General features: G+C 50.2%; 1 protein-coding gene and 1 pseudogene across 2 annotated transcripts in view; one reads left to right on the top strand and one right to left on the bottom strand.

Annotated features, from left to right (window-relative positions):
- LOC105475135 (solute carrier family 44 member 2 (CTL2 blood group)) overlaps nucleotides 1–8,429 on the bottom strand; it is a 50,661-nt gene extending 42,232 nt beyond the window's left edge. For both annotated transcript variants that reach the window (XM_071087129.1, XM_011730379.3), the window contains exon 1: nucleotides 8,316–8,429. In XM_071087129.1, the coding sequence (XP_070943230.1) occupies nucleotides 8,316–8,346 (31 nt within the window). In that variant the 5' untranslated portion in view covers nucleotides 8,347–8,429. The remainder of the gene's footprint in view (nucleotides 1–8,315) is intronic.
- Nucleotides 8,430–11,936: 3,507 nt separating this feature from the next.
- Nucleotides 11,937–22,420, top strand: LOC139360192 (U6 snRNA-associated Sm-like protein LSm2 pseudogene; annotated as a pseudogene).
- The last annotated feature ends 1,922 nt before the right edge of the window (nucleotides 22,421–24,342 follow it).

Genomic DNA, 24,342 nt, shown 5'->3' with positions numbered 1-24,342 from the left:
AAAGGAGCAACAACAACAAAAAACACCAAATTACACTTCAATTTAAAATGTAGGCTGGACCGGGCGCGGTTGCTCATGCCTGTAATCTCAGCACTTTGGGAGGCCAAGGCGGGCAGATCATGAGGTCAGGAGTTCAAGACCAGCCTGGCCAACATGGTGAAACCCTGTCTCTACCAAAAATACAAAAATTAGCCGGGCATGGTGGCACGTGCTTGTAGTCCAAGCTACTGGGAAGGCTGAAGCAGAAGAATGGCTTGAACCCAGGAGGCAGAGGTTGCAGTGAGCCGAGATCGCGCCACTGCACTCCAGCCTGGGTGACAGGCAAGACTCCATTTCAAAAAAAAAAAAAAAAAAAAAAAAACGGTAGGCTGGGCGCAGTGGCTCAAGCCTCTAGCTCCAGCACTCTGGCAGGCTGAAGCAGGTGGATAGCTTGAGCCCAGGAGTTCCAGACCACCCTGGGCAACATGGCAAAACCCGGTCTCTACAAAAAATACAAAAATTAATCAGGCATGGTAACTTGAACCTTGTAGTCCCAGATCCTTGGGAGGCTGAGGCAGGAGAATTGCTTAAAACCAGGAGGCAGGCCGGGCGTGGTGGCTCACGCCTGTAATCCCAGCACTTTGGGAGGCCGAGACGGGTGGATCACGAGGTCAGGAGATTGAGACCATCCTGGCTAACACGGTGAAACCCCATCTCTACTAAAAAATACAAAAAACTAGCCGGGCGAGGTGGCGGGCGCCTGTAGTCCCAGCTACTCCGGAGGCTGAGGCAGGAGAATGGCGGGAACCCGGGAGGCGGAGCTTGCAGTGAGCTGAGATCCGGCCACTGCACTCCAGCCTGGGCGACAGAGCGAGACTCCGTCTCAAAAAACAAAACAAAACAAAAAAAAAAAAAAAAAAAAAAACCAGGAGGCAGAGGTTTCAGTGAGCTGAGATTGTACCACTGCACTTCACCCTGGGTGACAGAGTGAGCCCTTGTCTCAAATTAAAAAAAATATATATATATGTGTATATACTAATAAAATAATAATAATACAGATAGACCCTTCTTGCACATGACAAGGCCCTGGAAATGTTCTTTTTTCCTTATCTGGGTGCTGGCCAGATGAGGTGTTCACCTTGTGAAAGCTCCTTCAGCCTCATATATTTAGGATCTATGCCCTTTTATGTATGTATTTCCTACTTCAAAAAAAAGTTTAAAATAAATATTCCCTTTGATTGGCTAAATAAAAGACAGTCCATCCACAAATGTACTATTCTATGATACTGTGAAAAAATACTGTGCTGGGAGCCATGGCACACACCTGTAATTGGTCCCAGCTACTCAGGAGGCTGAGATGGGAGGATCCCTTCAACTCAGGAGTTCTAGGCTAGCCAAGGCAACATAGCAAGACCCTGTCTATTTATTTATTTATTTATTTATTTATTTATTTAATTTAATTTTATTTTATTATTTTTTTTTTTTTTTGAGACGGAGTCTCGCTCTGTCGCCCAGGCTGGAGTGCAGTGGCCGGATCTTGGCTCACTGCAAGCTCCGCCTCCCAGGTTCACGCCATTCTCCTGCCTCAGCCTCCCGAGTAGCTGGGACTACAGGCGCCCGCCACCTCGCCCGGCTAGTTTTTTGTATTTTTTTTAATAGAGATGGGGTTTCACCGTGTTAGCCAGGATGGTCTCGATCTCCTGACCTCGTGATCCACCCGTCTCGGCCTCCCAAAGTGCTGGGATTACAGGCTTGAGCCACCACGCCCGGCCTTATTTATTTATTTTTTGAGACAGGGTTTCGCTCTGTCGCCCAGGCTAGAGTGGAGTGGCGCAATCTCGGCTCACTGCAACTTCCACCTCCTGGGTTCAAGTGATTCTCCTGCCTCAGCCTCCCAAGTAGCTGGGACTAGAGGTGCACGCCACCATGCCCGGCTAATTTTTTTATTTTTAGTAGAAACAGGGTGGCTGGGCGCAGTGGCTCACGCCTGTAATCCCAGCACTTTGGGAGGCCGAGGCGGGTAGATCACGAGGTCAGGAGTTTGAGACCATCCTGGCTAACACGGTGAAACTCCATCTCTACTAAAAATACAAAAAATTAGCCGGGCGTGGTGGAGGGCGCCTGTAGTCCCAGCTACTTGGGAGGCTGAGGCAGGAGAATGGCATGAACCCACGAGGCGGAGCTTGCAGTGAGCTGAGACTGTGCCACTGCACTCCAGCCTGGGCGACAGAGTGAGACTGTGTCTCAAAAAAAAAAAGCTTAGATGCCGCCGCACTGAGTATGAGATGCCCACATGTGTTGGGGGGAGACAGATGTCACATGGGTGTGCAGACAGAGCAAGACTCTGTCTCAAAAAAAAAAAAAAAAAAAAAGCGGGGTTTCACCGTGTTGGCCAGGATGGTCTTGATCTCCTGACCCCATGATCTGCCCGCCTCGGCCTCCCAAAGTGCTGGGATTACAGGAGTGAGCTACCATGCCAGGCGACCCTGTCTCTTAAAAAAATAAAATAATAATAACAATAAATGATTGAGGAAGCTTTGGAGGTTTTGACACGAGATCATCTCCAATATACATTAGGCAAAACAAATAAACAAATAAAACTCTGAGTGTGGTGACTCATGCCTATAATGCTAGCACTTTGGGAGGCCAATACAAGAGGACTGCTTGAGCCCAGGAGTTCACGACCAGCCTGGGCAACATGGTGAGACCCTGCCTCTTAAAAAAAAAAAAAAAAATGAATTGAGCATCACGGCACTCACCTATAAGTCTCAACTACACAGGAGGATTACTTGAGCCCAGGAATTTGAGGCTGCAGTAAGCTATGATCGTACCACTGCACTCTAGCCCAGCCTGGGCAACAGAGTGAGACCCTGTGTATAAACAACAACAACAAAGAATAAAGTATGGTCCAGGGTAAGAGAGAGAGAAAGAGGGAAACTTTCTTTTTTTTTTTTTTTTTTTTTTGAGACGGAGTCTCGCTCTGTCGCCCAGGCTGGAGTGCAGTGGCCGGATCTCAGCTCACTGCAAGCTCCGCCTCCCGGGTTCACGCCATTCTCCTGCCTCAGCCTCCTGAGTAGCTGGGACTACAGGCGCCCACCACCTCGCCCGGCTAGTTTTTTGTATTTTTTTAGTAGAGACGGGGTTTCACCGTGTTAGCCAGGATGGTCTCGATCTCCCGACCTCGTGATCCGCCCGTCTCGGCCTCCCAAAGTGCTGGGATTACAGGCTTGAGCCACCGCGCCCGGCAGAAACTTTCATCATAAAACCATAGCATCTTTTGTATTTAAAGCAAGTGACTGTATTATCCCTTTCAAAGAAAATAGCGTCAAGTAACAACCTTTTCATATATACATATATATGTGTATGTGTATAGATATATTTTATTTTATTTTTATTTATTTTTTTTTTTTTGAGACGGAGTCTCGCTCTGCCGCCCAGGCTGGAGTGCAGTGGCCGGATCTCAGCTCACTGCAAGCTCCGCCTCCCGGGTTCACGCCATTCTCCTGCCTCAGCCTCCCGAGTAGCTGGGACTACAGGCGCCCGCCACCTCGCCGCCCAGCTAGTTTTTTGTATTTTTTAGTAGAGTCGGGGTTTCACTGTGTCAGCCAGGATGGTCTCGATCTCCTGACCTCGTGATCCGCCCGTCTCGGCCTCCCAAAGTGCTGGGATTACAGGCTTGAGCCACCGCGCCCGGCCTAGATATATTTTAATATATATATAATTTTTTTTTTCAGAGTTTCACTCTTGTCATCCAGGCTGGAGTGCAATGGCACAATCTCAGCTCATTGCAACCTCTGCCTCCTGGGTTCAAGCAATTCTCCTGTCTCAGCCTCCCACATAGCTGGGACTACAGGTGTACATCACCACGCCAAGCTAATTTTTGTATTTTTAGTAGCGACAGGGTTTCACCATATTGGTAAGGCTGGTCTCGAACTTCAGACCTCAGGTGATCCACCCGCCTCAGCCTCCCAAAGTTCTAATATTAGAGGCGTGAGCCACTGTGCCTGGCCAATTTTTGTATTTTTAGTAGAGACAGGGTTTCACCATGTTGGTCAGGCTGGTCTTGAACTCCTGACTTCAGGTGATACACCTGCCTCGGACTCCCAAAATGCTGAGATTACAGGCATGAGCAACCACACCCAGTCATATGTATATATGCTTAAATCAGGTGCCAGGGCCTCACTGCAGGCTGAATTGTATTCTGGCAAATGGGACAAGGGAATCTGCTTTTTTGTTTTGTTTTGTTTTGTTTTGTTTTTTGGGGGGGAGGTTTGTTTTTTTTGAGACGGAGTCTCGTTCTGTCGCCCAAGCTGGAGTGCAGTGGCCCGATCTTGGCTCACTGCAAGCTCCGCCTCCCGGGTTCACACCATTCTCCTGCCTCAGCCTCCCGAGTAGCTGGGACTACAGGTGCCCGCCACCATGCCCAGCTAATTTTTTGTATTTTTAGTAGAGACGAGTTTCACCGTGTCAGCCAGGATCTCCTGACCTCGATCTCCTGACCTCGTGATCCGCCAGCCTCGGCCTCCCAAAGTGCTGGGATTACAGGCATGAGCCACCGCACCCAGCTGGAATCTCCTTTTTATTTTGAGACAGGGCCTTCCTCTGTCATCCAGGCCGGAGTGCAGTGGCACTATCTTTGCTCACTGCAACCTCTGCCTCCTGGGCTCAAGCAATCCTCCCACCTCAGCCTCCCAAGTAGCTGGAACTACAGGTGAGCACCACCACAGTCCGTTAATTTTTAAATTTTTTGTAGAGACAGGGTCTCACTATATTGCCCAGGCTGGTCTCAAACTCATGCGCTCAAGCGATCCTCCCACCTGGGACTCCCAAAGTGCTGGAATTACAGGCATCAGTGACTGTCCAGCCAGAGTCTGGTTTTTGTTGTTTTTTGAGACAGTCTCGCTCCATAGCCCAGGCTGGAGTGCAGTGGCACCATCTCAGCTCACTGCAACCTCCGCCTCCCAGGTTCAATCAATTCTCCTGTCTCAGCCTCCCAAGTAGCTAGGATTACAGATGTGCACCACCATGCTTGACTAATTTTTATATTTTTAATAGAGATGGGGTTTCACCATGTTGGCCAGGATGACCTCAATCTCCCGACCTCAAGTGACCCACCCACCTCAGCCTCCCAAAGTGCTGGTATTACAGGCATGAGTCTGTAATCCTCGGCCGGCCAAGAGTCCATTTTTTTTTTTTTTTTTTTTTTTTTTTGAGATGGAGTTTCGCTCTGTCATCCAGGATGGAGTGCAGTGGCGCCATCTTGGCTCACTGCAACCTCTGCCTCCCAGGTTAAAGCGATTCTCCTGCCTCAGCCTCTCAAGTAGCTGGGACTACAGACACGCTAATTTTTTGTGTTTTTCTTATTTATTTATTCATTTTGAGACTGAATTTCACTCTTTTTGCCCAGGCTGTAGTGCAATGGCGCAATCTCGGCTCACCACAACCTCCGCCTCCCAAGTTCAAGCGGTTCTCCTGCCTCAGCCTCCCGAGTAGCTGGGATTACAGGCACTCACCACACCTGGCTAACTTTGTATTTTTAGTAGAGATGGGGATTCACCGTGTTGCTCAGGCTGGTCTCAAATTCCTGGCCTCCGGTGATCTACCCGCCTTGGCCTCCCAAAGTGCTGGGATTACAGGCGTGAGCCACCGGGCCCGGCATTTTTTGTATTTTCTGTAGAGAAGGGGTTTCACCGTGGTAGCCAGGATTGTCTTGATCTCCTGACCTCGTGATCCGCCAGCCTCGGTCTCCTAAAGTGCTGGGATTACAGGTGTGAGCCACCACACCTGGCAAGAGTCCGTTTTTTAAATAAGCATCACTACTGACCCCCTGCCGACCCTAGTTTTATTTCTCCATGGTCAGAGTTTATTGTTTTGGATTCTAGAATCTTTTTCTGCACTGCTCTTGCCAAGCGTGGGCTGGATGGGAAGGATGGCAGTGCCCATTGCTGACATCCGCCGGGGCCCAGAGCCATTTCCCCATTTCCCTCGGAACTGCTGCCTTCCTTTAGATATGATCTCTGCTGAGGAATGTACTTCCTGCCCAACCTGGTCTCACCCAAGTCAATGCCTTGGGTTGCTTCTCCATCAGCTCAGGGGAAAGCCATGTCCTCAGTAATACCAGCCCCAGGGGCCTCCTGAGCACATCGAGCTTGCCAGACTATGCAAAATGCTTCCTCTACCAGTGAGTGTGGTCCACCGAGTCCTACAGACAAAGACACAGAGCTTCAGAGAGGTCACGGACTCACCCAGGGCCACACGGCTCCTAAATGTCAGAGCCAGGATTTGAGCCTGGGTTTGTCTGATGTCAGCCCCTAAACTCACGATGGATGGGAAGCCACTGGGGCAGGAGGGTAGGATAAGTGAGTTACTCTTCCACACCATCCCTAGGGGAAAGCTCCCTAAAGCTCCCTTCATCTATCAGGGACTTTATGGGCCAGTCCAAGGCCCCCAGGTTTTTGGTTCTGATGTGAAGGGACTACTCCAAGCTAAGCAAAACCCCTACTTCAAGCAATCAAACCAGATGGCCCCTCTGGCCCCAAGGCAAAATATAATTAAGTAACAATGTGGTTTGTTTGCTGTTCTTTCTGCATGAAACACACTTCCCCTAAATCTTCCCACGGCTGGCTCAACTTCCAACCCTTAGTAACCTAAAATAATCGCTGCTGTTTCTGCCACACAAGATCACACGATGTCCCGTTCTTTGCTTCACAACTTACAACCTAAAATTACACATTCCTTCCCTTGACTACTCCCTGCGGTCAAGGATTTCACTGCTCTATTCACTGCTGGGTTTCCAGTGTCTAGACCCCTGCCTAAATTGTGCTCAACAAATATTTGTTAATTGAAGGTACTCCCTTAAGCCCAGAACAAGCTCTGTCTGGCGGGGTCCCCTGTCTCATGTGTGGGCCTGGGAGGTCTGCCCAGCTCCCTCCACAGCTCAATTCCATCCTTTGGCCAAATTCAAGGCTGGGTGAATCATATCATTGTCCTCTCTGCCCCTCGTCCCTGTCCCAGCCAAACTTCATAGAGACCCAAGACCCCCTTAGATGCTGCCCACAAGCAGGCAAGACCTGGCTGGAACCTCAGGCTGAGACTCTCAGGTGAGAGACAGCCTGCCACACCCAAGGAACACACAGCACCCGCAGCTGCTGGGGCTGGGATTTGAGCCCAAATCAAGACCAAGGAGGTCCCTCCAGAGGACTGGGCAGCAGCTTCAATCGAGAAGGGGGTGCTGGGAGGTGGCCAGGTACTGCTGCCTCCCCTTGACTGGGCTCTGCAGGGAAGGTCCCAGCCTCCCTGATCTGTCTCTCCCGGTAGCCTCCTGAGGCCATACAGTCCCTAGGGGCAGGGAGGCACAGCTCTACCCAACTTGTTTTTCTTGAATAATTTCGAGCAGTTTCCGGCCCCCTCCCCAAGGCCCTTCAGTGTCACAGTTTCCAGGAAGTTCTTGTTACACAAAGAGGGGCGCGACAGTGCTTCTTTGCCCCCAGGGTAGTACCACGTGGGGCTGGGACTGAGTTGGGTCTTGGGGACCCAAAATGGAGAAGAGAAAGGAGAAACTAAGGATGGCAACTCCCCCCACCGTGGGAATCCAGGGGAGGGTGGAACCACAGGGCGCTGGTGATAGAGAAGCCCACATCCTGGGCCCATGCCCAGGGCCAAATGCCTGAGGCCGCCCCAAGAGGTTCGCCGGAGGAAGTTCCAGCCGCCAGCACCTCCCGAAATGGGAGGTGGGGGCCCCTAGCCCCTGCACAGGGAGGGGAAAGTTTCTCAATTGTTTCCTGCTTCCTTCCTGCCTCCTCACCAAAGATGCCCTTCTTTCCGCCGTTTCCAGGCGGCTAGCCAGACCCGGTGGGCTGTCAGCTGGGTATTCGGTCTGCCCAGTCTTGCCTCAGTTTCCCCATCTGGCTAAAAGCCCTGGACGGCTACTTCTGGCGGAAAGCGGCAGGAGGAAGAAGTGGACAAAGGGGTTTGGAAGAGGAAGGGGATTTGGGGAGGTCAGGGCCCTGTCTCTTTTCCGAGCCCGGATCGCCGCGCCTCCCCTCCCCCGCCCGCCATCTGAGCCACCCAGATAACGGGACCTCCCCGGGCGGAGCATGCGCCATGAGCACCGGCCCATCAGCCGGAGGGGGAGCTGGGGCTCCCGGGGAGGGGACGCAGGGCGACCCGGCTGGAGCAGGGGGCGTGGGATCCGCGCAGTGTGGGATGCGGGGGCCCGAGCGCGGAGGGCCCTCCAGCGGCAGGGCGGGTGCCTAGGGTCTCAGATGTCCCCCTGGCTCAAGGTCCTCCCACCCCCAAGTCAGCAAAGGCGGCCCCTGACCGGAGGCAGCTCCTACCGTAGGCTCCGTTTTTCCGCTCGTCCTCCATGGCCGCAGCGGGGCGGGGAGCGGAGTCCGAGCCGGCGCGACCCCAGCCCGGGCGGGCGGGAGGCTCCGCGGGCTGCAGCGCCCCGCCCCGGGCCCCGGCCCCGCCCCGCCCGCCGGGCCAGCCCCCGCGCGCCTCCTCCAATGGGAGCCTCGAGCGGGCGAGGGCGGGTCCCGGGGGCGGGTCCTGGCCCGGGATGGGTGGGGCCCCAACCTTTGTTTCCAGTCTTGGCTCTCAAGTAACCCTCCTGAGGGTGTGCACGGTGAGCAAAGAGAGGTCTGTCATTCATTCATTCATTCATTCATTCATTCATCTATGCATTTCATCGTCAATGAGATATCGAGGCTGGGCGTGGTGGCGCGGGCCTGTAATCCCAGCCACTCCGGAGGCTGAGGCGGGAGGATAGCTTGGGCCAAAGAGTTCCAGACCAGCCTGGGCAACATAGGAAGACTCTCGTCTGTACAAAAAATTTGAAAAATTAGCCGGGCTTAGCCGGGCGCGGTGGCTCACGCCTGTAATCCCAGCACTTCTGGGAGGCAGAGGCAGGCGGATCACGAGGTCAGGAGATCAAGATCATCCTGGCTAACACGGTGAAACCCCGTCTCTACTAAAAATACAAAAAAATTAGCCAGGCGTGGCCGGTGCCTGTAGTCCCAGCTACTCGGGAGGCTGAGGCAGGAGAATGGCGTGAACCCGGGAGGCGGAGCTTGCAGTGAGCCGAGATTGCGCCACTGCACTCCAGCCTGGGCGACAGAGCGAGACTCCATTTCAAAAAAACAAAATAATAATAATAATAATAATTAGCCGGGTTTGGTAATGCACACTTGTAATTCAGCTACTCGGGAGGCTGAGGTAGGAGGATCACTTGGGTCCAGCAGTTTGAGGCTGCAGTGAGCTATGATTGTTCCACTGCCTGGGCAACCCTGTCTCAAAATAATAATAATAATTAATAATAATAAATGATGGATAGATAAATAATTGATAGGTAGCTATTGATCACGGTGTACCACTGAACATACCAAAAGATGCCATTTCCATTCATCAGATTGGTAAGAATTTTAGAGTTTGACAACATAAAATCAGGGGAGTAAATGCTTTGAAGCAGAATGCTTTCTGGCAGAAAGAGTAAATCCAAGGCATGTTCACCTGGTGCGATTCCTGTCTGGCACTGACCCTGGACAAATCACTGCAGGTGTGTGTGCATGGGATGTAGTAACCAAGAAGTGTTCCCTGTAGCCTCGACAGCTGTTGTGGAAAAAATGGGTGAAAACAGACCGAGCGCGGAGGCTCACGCCCGTAATTCCAGCACTTTGAGAGGCCGAGGCGGGCAGATCACCTGAACTCACGAGTTCGAGACCAGCCTGACCAACATGGAGAATCCCCGTCTCTATTAAATATACAAAAAATTAGCCTGGCATGGTGGCGCATGCCTGTAATCCCAGCTACTCAATAGGCTGAGGCAGGAGAATCACTTGAACCAATGAGGTGGAAGTTGTGGTGAGCCGAGATGACGCTATTGCACTCCAGCCTGGGCAACAGAACTGGGCAAAAAGTGAAACTCTGTCTCAAAAAGAAAAAAAAAAAAAAAGAAAGAAAAACGTGTGAAAATATCACTGCACTCCAGCCTGGGTGAGAGAGTGAGACCCTGTCTCAAAATAATAATAATAAAGCACAAAGTCATCAGGGAAATGTAAATCGAAATGTCAATGAGATACCATTGCACTCCCACCTGAATAGCTAAAATTAAAAAGACTGGTCGAACCAAGTGTTGAGGAAGATGGGAAGCATATGGGGGCTCTCCTACACTGTTGGTGAGAATGTAAAATGCCACAACCAGTTGGAAAACGATCTGGCAGTTTCTTGCAAAGTTAATGCCCTAGAAATTGCATTCCTAGGTATATACCCAAGAAAAATATAAGCGAAGAAAAGAAAAAACCCACAGAGACATTCATATAAATGTTCATGGCAGCTTTATAGTATCCTTATTTGTAATGGGCAGAAAAACTAGGAGCAGCCCAAATGCCCATTAACCGATTAATGGTGAAGCAAACCATCATGGGTTTCACCCATACCATGGGATTCTCCTTAGTGATGAGGAATGAACATTTTATTCTTTCTTTTTTTTTTTTAGAGGCAGGATCTTGCTCTGTTGCCCAGGCTGGAGTGGGATGGTGCAGTCATAGTTGTCTGAAGCCCTGACCTCCTCAGCTCAAGTGATCCTCCTGCCTCAGCCTCCCAAGTTGCTGGGCCTACAAGCACACACCATCATGCCTGGGTAATTTTTTTTTTTTTTTTTTTTTTGACAGAGTTTTACTCTTGTTGCTCGGGCTGGATTGCAGTGGCGCAATGGCATGATCTCAGCTCACCACAACCTCCTCCTCCCAAGTTCAAGTGATTCTCCTGCCTTAGCCTCTGAGTAGCTGGGATTACAGGCATGTGCCACCACGCCCAGCTCATTTTGTATTTTTAGTAGAGACGGGGTTTCTCCATGTTGGTCAGCCTGGTCTGAAACTCCCGACCTCCGGTGATCCTCCCACCTCGGCCTCCAAAAGTGCTGGGATTTTAGGTGTGAGCCACCGCACCTGACCATATCCAGCTAATTTTTTAAATTTTTATAGAGAGGAGGGTCTCCCTATGGGTGCCCAGGCTGGTCTCAAGTGATCCTTCTGCCTCAGCCTCCTAAAGTGCTGAGATTACAGGTGTGAGCCACAGCGCCTGGTCCAGGAATAAACTATTGATACAGGCAAAAATATGGATGAATCTCTCCCCAAAAAGCATAATGCTGTGTGAAAGAAGCCACACACTTTTTTCTGAAGTTCTAGAACAGGCATTGCTAATTAACCTATAATAATGGAACATAGATCAGAGGTTGACTTTTGGAACGGTAATAACTACTGGGATGACAGGAGCAGCTTCTGGGTAATGGAAACAGAATTGTAGTTACATACCTTAGTTCAATTTGTGAATACTTGATCTTCTCAACCCCACTCCCCTCCGCCTTTTTTTTTTTTTTTTTTTTTTTTTGAGACAGAATCTTGCTCTGTTGCCCAAGCTGCAGTTCAGTGGCAATTTTTGTATTTTAGTAGAGACAGGGTTTTGCCATGTTGCCCAGGGTGGTCTCGAACCCCTGACCTCAGGTGATGCACCAACCTCAGCCTCCCAAAGTGCTGGGATTACAGGTACAAGCCACTGTGCCCAACCAACGTCTATCCTTTTAAAATATGTGTTGCTGGCCGGGCACGGTGGCTCGTGCCTATAATCCCAGCACTTTGGGAGGCCGAGGTGGGTGGATCACAAGGTCAGGAGTTCAAGACCAGCCTGGCCAACTTGGTGAAACCCTGTCACTACTAAAAATGCCAAAAAAAAAAAAAAATTAGACAGGCATGGCAGTGGGCACCTGTAATCCCAGCTACTCAGGAGGCTGAGGCAGAGAATTGCTTGAACCCGGGAGGCAGAGGTTGCAGTGAGCCAAGATTGTGCCCCTGCACTCCGGCCTGGGTGAAAGAGTGAGACAGCATCTCAAAATAAATACATAAAATAAAATAAAATAAAATAAAATATGTGTTGCTTTTCCTGGTCAGGTCGCCAGCATCATGCTCTTCTGTTCATTTTTCAAGTCCCTTGTGGGCAAGAATGTGGTCGTGGAACTCAAGGATGACCTGAATGTCTGGGGCACCCTCTATTTGGTGGATCAGTATCTCAACATCAAATGAGCTGACATCAGGGTTACACACCTTGAGAAACAGCCTAACATTTTATCAGTGAAGAATGTCTAGCCTGGGTGCAGTGGCTCACACCTGTAATCCCAGTACTTTGGGAGGCCAAGGCAGGTGGATCACCTGAGGTCAGGAGTTTGAGACCAGCTTGGCCAACATGGCAAAACCCCATCTCTACTAAAATACAAAACTTAGCTGGACGTGGCGGCGGGCACCTGTAATCCCAGCTACTTGGGAGGCTGAGACAGGAGGATTGCTGGAACCCAAGAGATGGAGGTTGCAGTGAGCTGAAATCATGCTGCTGCACTCCAGCCTGGGCGACAGAGTGAGACTCTGTCTCAAAAAAATGTAAAAAAAGACTGCTTCATTCCAGGCTCAGTGGTCCCGTATGTACAGTTGCCAGCAGAGGAGGTCGACACACAGTTGCCATAGCATGCAGCAAAGAAGAAAGCCAGCAGTAGGGACAGCCCCTCCTTCTCTTCCCCTCCCTCTTTCTTGGTGACCTGTAACCCCAAGTCCCAGCCCAGGACCCCTAACTCCCAATACTTGAAAAGGTTTTCTTTGTGTTTTTTTATTGATGACGGTTTTGTGGGTTTTTTTTTAAAAGGGAAGAGTGGATAAGAGGAATAATAGGGAACGGGTATCCTTTGTTGAGAAAGGGAGAAGAGGTAGGCTGGGAAACTCCAAAGCCTTCCCAGTCCACGGCACCTGCCGTTCTCACTACCTCCCTGGAGATGGTGAAAGGGAGGGCTTCCTAGGTCTGTCCAGGGTACCATGTGATTCACCTGGGGGGATGAAAGAAATCTGTCCCACGTCAGGAATAACATTTATGATGCAAATATATATGTGTGTGTATATGTATACACACACATATACACACACTATATATATAATGTAACATATGTATATAACATATATTACATGTATACGTATGTTACATTTATATACGTATGTTACGTTTTCATGGATGCAGTGTGTCACACACATTGGGAGTCTGAGGCAGGAGGACTGCTTGAGCCCAGGGGTTCCAGACCAGCTTGGGCAATAAAGTGAGACCTTAATAAACAGGCTGGGCGCGGTGGCTTACGCCTGTAATCCCAGTACTTTGGGAGGCCGAGGTGGACGGATCACGAGGTCAGGAGTTCAACACCAGCCTGGCCAATATGGTGAAACCTCGTCTCTACTAAAAATACAAAGAAAAAAAAAATAGCCGGGCGTGGTGGTGCGCACCTGTAATCCCAGCTATTTGGGAGGCTGAGGCAGAAGAATCGCTTGAACCCGGGAGGCAGAGGTCGCAGTGAGCCAAGATCACACCACTGCACTCCCGCCTGGGTGACAGAATGAGACACTGTCTCAAAAAAAAATACAAAATAAAAATAAATAATAATAATAATAAATAAATATATGTTACATTTCAAAATGAGAATTTTTTAAGTCGTTTAAGAAAAAAGGAGGTGGGCCTGCAGATTATAATAAGAGTGAATGTTTAGTCAGGAGCAGTGGCTCACACCTGTGATCCCAGCACTTTGGGAGGCAGGAGGGTCACTTGAGGTCAGGAGTTCAAGACTAGCCTGGATAACATGATGAAAACCTGTCTCTAAGGCCAGGTGCGGTGGCTCGCACCTGTAATCCTAGCACTTTGGGGGGCCGAGGTGGGAGGATCACCTGAGGTTGGGAGTTCGAGACCAGCCTGACCAACATGGAGAAATCCTGTCTTTACTAAAAACACGAAATTAACCAGGTGTGGTGGCACATGCCTGTAATCCCAGCTACTTGGGAGGCTGAAGCGGGAGAATCACTTGAACCTGGGAACTGGCGGTTGCAGTGAGCCAAGATTACACCACTGCACACCAACCTGGGCGACAGAATGAGACTCGGTCTCAAAAAAAAAAAAAGGAAAGGAAAGAAAGAGTGAATGTTTATAGAAAGCTTAGTCAGAGTCAGCCGGGCGCGGTGGCTCAAGCCTGTAATCCCAGCACTTTGGGAGGCCGAGACGGGCGGATCACAAGGTCAGGAGATCGAGACCATCCTCGCTAACACGGTGAAACCCCGTCTCTACTAAAAAATGCAAAAAAACTAGCCGGGTGGGTTGGCGGGCGCCTGTAGTCCCAGCTACTCGGGAGGCTGAGGTAGGAGAATGGCGTAAACCTGGGAGGCAGAGCTTGCAGTGAGCTGAGATCCGGCCACTGCACCCCAGCCTGGGCGACAGAGCAAGACTCCGTCTCAAAAAAAAAAAAAAAAAAAAAAAAAAAAAAAGAAAAAAGAAAGCTTAGTCAGAGTCAGACAAGGCATTAACTGCTTTTTTTTTTTTTTGAGACGGAGTCTCGTTCTGTCATCCAGGCTGGAGTGCCGTGGCGTTATCTCGGCTCACTGCAAGCTCTGCCTCCCGGGTTCATGCCATTCTCCTGCCTCAGCCTCCCAAGTAGCTGGGACTACAGGCACCCGCCAACACGTCTGGTTAATTTTTTGTATTTTTAGTAGAGACAGGGTTTCACCAGGTTGTCCAGGATGGTCTTGATCTCCTGACCTTGTGATCCACGTGCCTCGGCCTCCCAAAGTGCTGGGATTACCGGCGTGAGGCACTGTGCCCAGCCTGTGCTTTAGATTATTATTATTTTTCAAACTCTTTTTCTTTTTTTTTGAAATAGAGACCAGGTCTCATTAGCCTCAACTGATCTGCCCATCTTGGCCTCTTGAAGTGTTGGCATTACAAGCATGAGCCACTACACTGGCCAAGCACCTTTTTTTTTTTGAGCGAAGGTCTCACTCTGTCACCCAGGCTGCTGGAGGGCAGTGGCGCGATCTAGGCTCCCCCAGTAAAGCACTCTGTCTCTCTCTGTGTATATATATATATTTTTGTTTGTTTGTTTGTTTTTGTTTTTGAGATGGAGTCTCACTCTGTAGCCAGGCTGGAGTGCAGTGGCGTGCTCTCAGCTCACTGCAACCTCTGCCTCCCGAGTTCAAGCAATTCTCCTGCCTCAGCTTCCTGAGTAGCTGTGACTACAGGCGCCCACCACCACGCCAAGCTAATTTTTTGTATTTGTAGTAGAGAAGGGATTTCACCGTGTTAGCCAGGATGGTCTCAATCTCCTGACCTCATGATCCACCGCCTCGGCCTCCCAGAGTGCTGGGATTACAGGCTTGAGCTGCCGCGTCTGGCCCAAGCACTCTATATTAAATCATTATAACAATTTTCCAATTGGAGAAAGTGACCCAGAGAGATGAAATAATTTACCCATAGTAACATAATCAGCCTGTTACTCTGCAAGGATCTGAACCCAGGGAGTCGGACTTTACACCCCAGACACACTTCCTTCCCCTTCAACCACATGCTTTCCGGAGTAGCGTCCAGGTCATATTGTTGAGTGATAATAGCAAGTAGTATTTATTTTAAAATTTAAGACAGTCTCTCTCTGTTGCCCAGGCTGGAGTGCAGTGGCACGATCTCAGTTCACTGCAACCTCCTTCTCTTGGGTTCAAGCGATTATGTGCCTTAGCCTCCAGATAGCTGGGATTTCAAGTGTTCCCTACCATGCTCAGCTTAATCTCTCTCTATATATATATTGTTGTTGTTGTTTGTTTGTTTCGTTTTGTTTTAGTCTCGCTCTGTCACCCAGGCTGGAGTGCAGTGGAGAGATCTCGCCTCACTGCAACCTCTGCCTCCCGGGTTCAAGCAATTCTCCTGCCTCAGCCTCCCGAGTAGCTGGGATTACAGGCATCCACCAGCATACCCGGCTAATCTTTTGTATTTTTAGTAGAGACAGGATTTCATCATGTTGGCCAGGCTGGTCTCAAACTCCTGACTTCAGGTGATCCACTTGCCTTAGCCTCCCAAAGTGCTGGGATTACAGGCGTGAGCCACCAAGCCTTCCCAGTTTTTATATTTTTAGTAGAGACAGATTTTTTTGCCATGTTGCCCAGGCTGGTCTCGAACTCTTGGCCTTAAGTGCTCCAACCCGCCTCTGCTTCCCAAAGTTCTGGGATTACAGGCGAGAGCCACTGTGCCTGTCCACAAGTTGTATAGTCTTATATGGCATGGGAGAAAGAGAGAGAGAGAGAAAGAGGAGAAAGAGGGTACAATATCTCACACACACACACACACACACACACACACACACACACCCCCTTGCACGTAACCCAGCTGAAAAAGATCTGAATGAGCCAGCGGTTATGAGAGGGATGAAGATTGGGGTATGGGGATGTCACCGGGGACTTTTTTTTTCTTTTCCTCTCATATCTCTGCTGGAAGGAACTTTCGTCTTTCCTTTCCTTTCTTTCTTTCTTTTGTATTTTGTTGTTTTCTCAGGAACTGGCTCAGCACAATCTTTTCTTAAGATGTGATCTTGCGGCCGGGCGCGGTGGCTCAAGCCTGTAATCCCAGCACTTTGGGAGGCCGAGACGGGCGGATCACGAGGTCAGGAGATCGAGACCATCCTGGTTAACACGGTGAAACCCCGTCTCTACTAAAAAATACAAAAAACTAGCCGGGCGAGGTGGCGGGCGCCTGTAGTCCCAGCTACTCGGGAGGCTGAGGCAGGAGAATGGCGTGAACCCGGGAGGCGGAGCTTGCAGTGAGCTGAGATCCGGCCACTGCACTCCAGCCTGGATGACAGAGCGAGACTCCGTCTCAAAAAAAAAAAAAAAAAAAAGTGATCTTGCTTTGTCACCCAGGCTGGAGTGCAGTGGTGCAACCATAGCTCACTGCAGCCTCGATCTTCCGTGCTCCAGTGATCCTCCCACCTCAGACTCCTGAGTAGCTGGGCGCAGTGGTTTACACCTGTAATCCCAATACTGCGGGAGGCCGAGGTGGGTGGATCACTTAAGGTCAGGAGTTTGAGACCAGCCTAGCCAACATGGCGAAACCCAGTCTCTACCAAAAATACAAAAATTAGCCCAGCGTGGTGGCAGATGCTTGTAATCCCAGCTACTTGGGAGGCTGACGCAGGAGAATCGCTTGAACTGGGAGGAGGAGGAGGCTGCAATGAGCCGAGATTCTGCCACTGCACTCCAGCCTGGTTGACAAAGTGAGAATCCGTCTCAAAAAAAAAAAAAAAAAAAGCTGGGTGCATTGGCTCATACCTATGATCCCAGCACTTTGGGAGGCCGAGGAGGGCCTCCCAAAGTGGTCAGGAGTTCGAGACCAGCCTGGCCAAGAGACCAGCCTGGCCAATATGGCAAAACCCTGTCTCTACTAAAAATACAAAAATTAGCCAGGCATGGTGGTGGGCACCTGTAGTCCCAGCTACTTGGGAGGCTGAGGCAGGAGAATGGCGTGAACCCGGGAGGCAGAGCTTGCGGTGAGCCAAGATCACACCACTGCACTCCCTGGGCGACAGAGCAAGACTCTGTCTCAAAAAAAAAAAAAAATAATAATAATAATAATAAATAAAATAAATAAATAAAAATACATAAAATAAAATTAGCCGGGTGTGGTGGTGAGTGCCTGTAATCCCAGCTACTAGGGAAGCTGAGGCAGAAGAATTGCTTGAACCTAGGATGTAGAGGCTGCAGTGAGCCGAGATTGTGCCACTGTACTCCAGCCTGGGCAACAGGGCGAGACTCCATCTCAAAATAATTTAAAAAAAAAAAAAAAAAGAAGAAGGAGGGCCGGGCGCGGTGGCTCAAGCCTGTAATCCCAGCACTTTGGGAGGCCGAGGCGGGCGGATCACAAGGTCAGGAGATCGAGACCACAGTGAAACCCCGTCTCTACTAAAAATACAAAAAAAATTAGCCGGGCGCGGTGGCGGGCGCCTGTAGTCCCAGCTACTCAGGAGGCTGAGGCAGGAGAATGGCGGGAACCCGGGAGGCGGAGCTTGCAGTGAGCCGAGATCACGCCACTGCACTCCAGCCTGGGCAACAGCGTGAGACTCCGTCTCAAAAAAAAAAAAAAAAAAAAAAAAAAAAAAGGAGAAGAAGAATGATGGGTGCCAGGGGTTGGGATGGGGAGGAGGAGTGTTTCATGGGGACAAGTTTTCCTTTGGGAAGATGAGAAAGTTCTGGAGATGGATGGTAGTGATGGTTGCATGACCATTAAAGTGCTTAATGCCACCGAACTGTGCACTTCAAAATGGCTAAAGTGGCCAGCCAGCTGTGGTGGCACATGTCTGTAGTCTCAGCTACTTGGGAGGCTGAGTTGGGAGGATGGCTTGAAACAGCAGGAGAGGAACTGAAATTCGGGAAGTTAGGGTGTCTGGGGCAGCAGGTTCAGGTGGTGCCCTGTGGCAGAGGTCAGCAGGTGTCTGACTGTGCCAGGTGGGGGTGGTTGGAGGGCAATGGGGGGGAGCATAGAGGATATGAGAGTGAGTGAGAGTCAAAAAATAATTGTGAGTTTCAGAGAGATCCCTTTAGTGGTGTGGAGAAGGGATTGTGGACAGGGCCTAGAGGCATGGTCCCTGGGAGAGGCTGGGGGAGGCTCCAGGCATCCAGAAGGAACTAGGACAAGGCCACAGCCTCAGGGGGATGGGGGAGGTCACCACTGAGGTGGGGCAGGCGGGACAGGCAGAGCCTGCACACAGAGCTGCTCTGTTCTCTGACCCCGAGGAAGCTTTTGGGCTCATGAATTTTTCATGCCAAACAGGCCTGGAGCTTCAGATTCCAGGGCACTGGGCCCAGGCTTTCGGGTTCTGTTTACTGCCTGAAAACATCTCAGGGACCCAGAAGATGAGTTCTTTATTTTGTTGTTGTTGTTGTTGTTTTTGAGACAGAGTCTCACTCTACTGCCCAGGCTGGAGTGCAATGGCGCAATCTTGGCTCCCTGCAACCTCTGCCTCCCGGTTTCAAGTGATTCTCCTGCCTCAGTCTCCCAAGTAGCTGGGACTACAGGCATGCGCCACCATACCTGGCTAATTCTGTATTTTTATTTTTATTTTTATTTTTTTTATTTTTATTTTTTTTGTGTGTGAGACGGAGTCTCACGCTGTTGCCCAGGCTGGAGTGCAGTGGCGCGATCTCGGCTCACTGCAAGCTCCGCCTCCCGGGTTCCCGCCATTCTCCTGCCTCAGCCCCCTGAGTAGCTGGGACTACAGGCGCCCGCCACCGCGCCCGGCTAATTTTTTTTTTGTATTTTTAGTAGAGACGGGGTTTCACTGTGGTCTCGATCTCCTGACCTTGTGATCCGCCCGCCTCGGCCTCCCAAAGTGCTGGGATTACAGGCTTGAGCCACCGCGCCCGGCTCTGTATTTTTAGTCCAGACAGGGTTTCACCATTTTGGCCAAGCTGGTCTCAAACCCCTGACCTCAGGTGATCCACCCGCCTCAGCCTCCCGAAGTGCTGGGATTACAGGCGTGAGCCACCGCACCTGGTCGCCAGGAGACGAGTTATTTTGAGGTTCAGCAATGTCTAGGCTGGGGTGAGGACCCAGCAGTGACTGCATCCCCCTAGGTGACCTCAGCAGACAGCTGCTGGGAGCATGAAGGACCACCCCCCTCCTTTGGACAGAAGCAATATAAAGTCTTGGGCTTTAGGCTGGGCGAGATGGCTCACATCTGTAATCCCAGCGCTTTGGGAGGCCGATGTAGGCGGACTACTTAAGTCCACTAGTTGGAGACCAGCCTGGGTGACACTGTGAAATCTGTCTGTACCGAAAAGTATAAAAATGAGCTGGGTGTGGTGGCCACGCACCTGTGGTCCCAGCTGTGCAGGAGGCTGGGGTAGGAGAATTGCTTGATTGTTTGAACCAAGGGAGATGGAGGTTGCAGTGAGCTGAGATCACACCACTGCACTCCAGCCTGGGTGACAGAGACCCTGCCTCAAAAAAAAAAAAAAAAAAAAAAAAAAATCAAGGCCAGGTGCAGTGACTCACCCCTGTAATCCCAGCAATTTGGGAAGCTGAGGTGGGTAGGTCACCTGAAGTTGGGAGTTTGAGACCAGCCTGACCAACATGGAGAAATCTTGTCTCTACTAAAAACACAAAATTAGCCGGGCATGTTGGTGCATGCCTGTAATCCCAGCTACTAGGGAGGCTGAGGCAGGAGAATCGCTTGAACCTGGGAGGCGGAGGTTATGGTGAGCCAAAGTCGCACCATTGGCCTCCAGCCTGGGCAACAAGAGCAAAACTCCGTCTCAAAAAAAAAAAAAAAAAGGCCAAGCGCAGTGGCTCAAGCCTGTAATCCCAGCACTTTGGGACGCCAACGTGCAACGTGGGCCGATCACAAGGTCAGGAGTTCGAGACCAGCCTGGCCAATATGGCAAAACCCCATCTCTACTAAAAATACAAAAATTAGCCGGGCATGGTGGCACAAACCTGTGGTCCCAGCTACTTGGGAGGCTGAGACAGAAGAATCACTTGAACCCGTAAGGCGGAGGTTGCAGTGAGTCAAGGTCACACCACTGCACTCCAGCCTGGGTGACAGAGTGAGACTCCGTCTCAGAAAAAAAAAAAAAAAAAAAAAATCTTGTGCTTTCCAGGGCTCAAATCCCAGCTCTGCTTCTTCTGACTGGATGACATCGTAAAAATCACCTACCCTCTTAGGGCCTCAGTTTCCCTATCTGTCGAATGAATATAATAGAGTTGGGGGAGGTGGCTCACATCTGTAATCCCAGTGTTTTGGAAGACTGAGGTGGGAGGATGGCTTGAGGCCAGGAGCTCAAGACCAGCTTGAGCAACGTAGTGAGACCCCATCTCTACAAAAAATTTAAAGATTAGCCAGGAGTGGTGGTGCTCACCTGCAGTCCCAGCTACTGGAGAGGCCTAGATGGGAGAATCTCTTGAGTTCAGAAGATTGAGGCTGCAGTGAGCTGTGATTGCACCACTGTACTGCAGCCTGGGTGACAAAGCAAGTCCTTGTCATAAATAAACAAATAAACAAATAAAATAAACAAGTAAATAAATAAATAAATACAAGATAATGGGCTTCCCTAATTCAAGGGATTGTCTTGAGGATTCCTACATGGGAGACATTTAGGGCCACCCTCACTTAGGGTGAGCACGATTTAAGCCAGAGTTAGTGTTACTAATAGTAATATTTGCATCCAGCAATATAGCAAAGTAGGCGGAAGCAGGCTGGGACCGGACTGTTAAATCCTGGGACTCAGATTTGAATTCTGGCTCAGCTCCCTCCAGGCTGTGTGGCCGCGGGCTTGGGCAGGTGCCTTCACCTCTCTGTGTCCCTGCTTCTGACTTTCCAAGATGGCACGAAGGAGACCCGTGCCAGATGATAACTTTTTATTTTTCATTTTATTTATTTATTTTTTTGAGATGGGGTCTCACTCTGTCACCTAGACTGGAGTGCAGTGGTGCAACCTCGGCTCACTATAACCTCCGCCTCCCTGGTTCACGTGATTCTCCTGCCTCAGCCTCCCAAGTAGCTGGGATTACAGGCGCGCGTCACCACGCCTGGCTAATTTTTGTGTTTTTGGTGGAGATGGGATTTCACCAAGTTGGCCAGGCTTGTCTCAAACTCCTGGCCTCAAGTGATCTGTCCACCTTGGTCTCCCAAAGTGCTGGGATACAGGCATGAAACACGGCTCCTGGCCCGGATGATAATGTTTTCATTAAAGTGCAGTGCTGCTGTCAATGTTGATGTTAATTTCAGGTGGAGAGGCAAATGGATGATCCTGATAGCTGCTGTTCTCTAAGTCCCCACCTCCAGGGGCTGATAAACGGCTGGGGGCGGTGTTTGGGGAAAGGACAGGTGAGGTCTGGGTAGGCCGAGTCTTGCTCCCTGGAGGCCCTGAAGGACATCTCCTTCCCTCAGCCAAGCAAGGTGGTTCTGAGCAAGGCTGAGGTTTACTTTCCCTTTCCTTCTGCCCTGTCCTCAATACTACCGCACTTTGGGACGCCAAGGTGGGTGGATCACGAGGGCAAGAGTTTGAGACCATCCTGGCCAACATGGTGAAACCCTGTCTCTAATACAAATACAAAAATTAGCCAGGTGTGGTGGCACGCACCTGTAGTCCCAGCTACTCAGGAGGCTGAGGCAGGAGAATGGCTTGAACCTGGGAGGTAGAGGTTGCAGTGAGCTGAGATTGAACCACTGCACTCCAGCCGGGTGACAGAGCAAGACTCCATTTCAAAAAAAAAAAGGAAAGTCATGGGGTGGAATCTGGGTCTGCAGTAGCTGGTGTGCATGAAACATGCATGGAGCTAGGGGTTGTGCCAGGCATTTGGCTATGCAATTGCAGGAGAGGGCACCATAGCTGTTATACCCATTTAACAGAAGGGGAGACTGAGGCACAGCAGGTGCAATCACCAGCCCATGCCTTACAGCCAGTGTGTGGTGGTGTCAAGAATCAAACCCAGCATCTGTGCTCTCAACTGCTACATCATCATCCAGATCATCATCTTCATCCTCCTCCTTCTCAGCGACATGGTTGACAGTCAGCTTCCAAGTTCCCTTCCAACACCACGTTGCACAGAATAACTCATTTAATCTGCACAAACCAGGTACAGTGGCTCAGACTACGTCTGTAATCCCAGTACTTTGGAGGGTCAAGGTGGGAGGATTGCTTGAGCCCGGGAGTGTGAGACCAACCTGGGTAACATACAGAGACCCCAAAAAATTAAAAAATTAGCTAGGTGGGCCGGGCGCGGTGGCTCATGCCTGTAATCCAGCACTTTGGGAAGCTGAGGTGGGTGGATCACAAGGTCAGGAGTTCAAGACCAGCCTGGCTAAGATGGTGAAACCCCATCTCTACTAAAAATACAAAAAAAAAAAAAAAAAAAAAATTAGCCGGGCATGGTAGCAGGCACCTGTAATCCCAGCCACTTGGGAGGCTGAGGCAGAGAATTGCTTGAAGCTGGGAGGCAGAGGTTGCAGTGACCAGAGATTGAGCCATTGCACTCCAGCCTGGGTGACAAAGCCAGACTCCATCTAAAACATAGAACAAAAACAACCAAAAAAAAGTTAGCTAGGTATGGGCCAGGTGCAGTGGCTCACGCCTGTAATCCTAGCATTTTGGGAGGCCAAGGCAGGTGGATCACGAGGTCGGGAGTTCATGACCAGCCTGGGCAACATAGTGAAACCCCGTCTCTACTAAAGATACAAAAAATTAGCCGGGCATGGTGGCGCACGCCTGTAATCCCAGTTACTCAGGAGGCTGAGGCAGGAGAATCGCTTGAACCTGGGAGGCAGAGGTTGCAGTGAGCAGAGATCACATCATTGCACTCCAGCCTGGGTGACAGGACGAGACTCCATCTCAAAAAAAAAAAAAAAAAAAAAAAGCTAAGTGTGACTAGGAGTGGTGGTTCATGCCTGTAATCCCAGCACTTTGGGATGCCAAGGCAGGTGGATCACCTGAGGTCGTGAGTTCGAGACCAGCCTGACTAACATGGAGAAACCCCATGTCTACCAAAAATACAAAAAAATTAGCTGGGCGTGGTGGCTCATGTCCGTAATCCCAGTTACGTGGGAGGCTGAGGCAGGAGAATTGCTTGAACCCAGGTGGCGGAGGTTTCAGTGAGCTGAGATCGTGTCATTGCACTCCAGCCTGGGCAACAAGAGCAAAACTCCGTCTCAAAAAAAACTAACTAGGTGTGGCGGTTTGTGCCTGTAGTTCTAGTTACTAGGGAGGCTGAGGTAGAAGGATGGCTTGAGCCCAGGAAGTCGAGGCTGCAGTGAGCCATGATTGCATCACTGCACTCCAGTCTAGGGTACAGAGTGAGACCCTGTCTCTACAAAAAACGGTTTTTTGGCTGGGTGCAGTAGCTCACACCTGTAATCCCAGCACTTTGGGAAGCCGTGGCAGGTGGATCACCTGAGGTCAGGAGATCGAGATCATCCTGGCTAACACGGTAAAACCCCGTGTCTACTAAAAATACAAAAAATTAGCCGGGCACGGTGGTGGGCGCCTGTAGTCCCAGCTACTCCGGAGGCTGAGGCAGGAGAATGGTGTGAACCCGGGAGGCGGAGCTTGCAGTGAGCCGAGATCACCCCACTGCACTCCAGCCTGGGTGACAGAGCGAGACTCCGTCTCAAAAAAAAAGAAAAAAAAAAATTAGCCGGGTGTGGCGGTGCTTGCCTGTAATCCCAGCTACTAGAGGCAGGAGGATTGCTTGAACCTGGGAGGCAGAGGTTGCAGTGAGCCAAAATCATGCCACTGCACTCCAGCATGGGCAACAGAGCGAGACTCTATCTCAAAAAAAAAAAAAAAAAAAAAAAGGTTTTTTGGAATGAATAAGAGTAATTTGTAAGAATAATAAAAGCAAGTACATTTGTTCTGGTCCACAGTTCCTGTTACTGAATGAATGAGTATTTCAAATTCACTCAGTAAAATTCACCAGTAAAATTTATTATATGAATGAGTGAATGAATGAATTGGACAAATTTTGAGCACTCAGTGCTGA

This window comes from Macaca nemestrina, chromosome 20 (assembly GCF_043159975.1).
Source record: "Macaca nemestrina isolate mMacNem1 chromosome 20, mMacNem.hap1, whole genome shotgun sequence".
NCBI lineage: Eukaryota > Metazoa > Chordata > Mammalia > Primates > Cercopithecidae > Macaca > Macaca nemestrina.
This window is presented reverse-complemented; position numbering and strand designations above follow the sequence as displayed.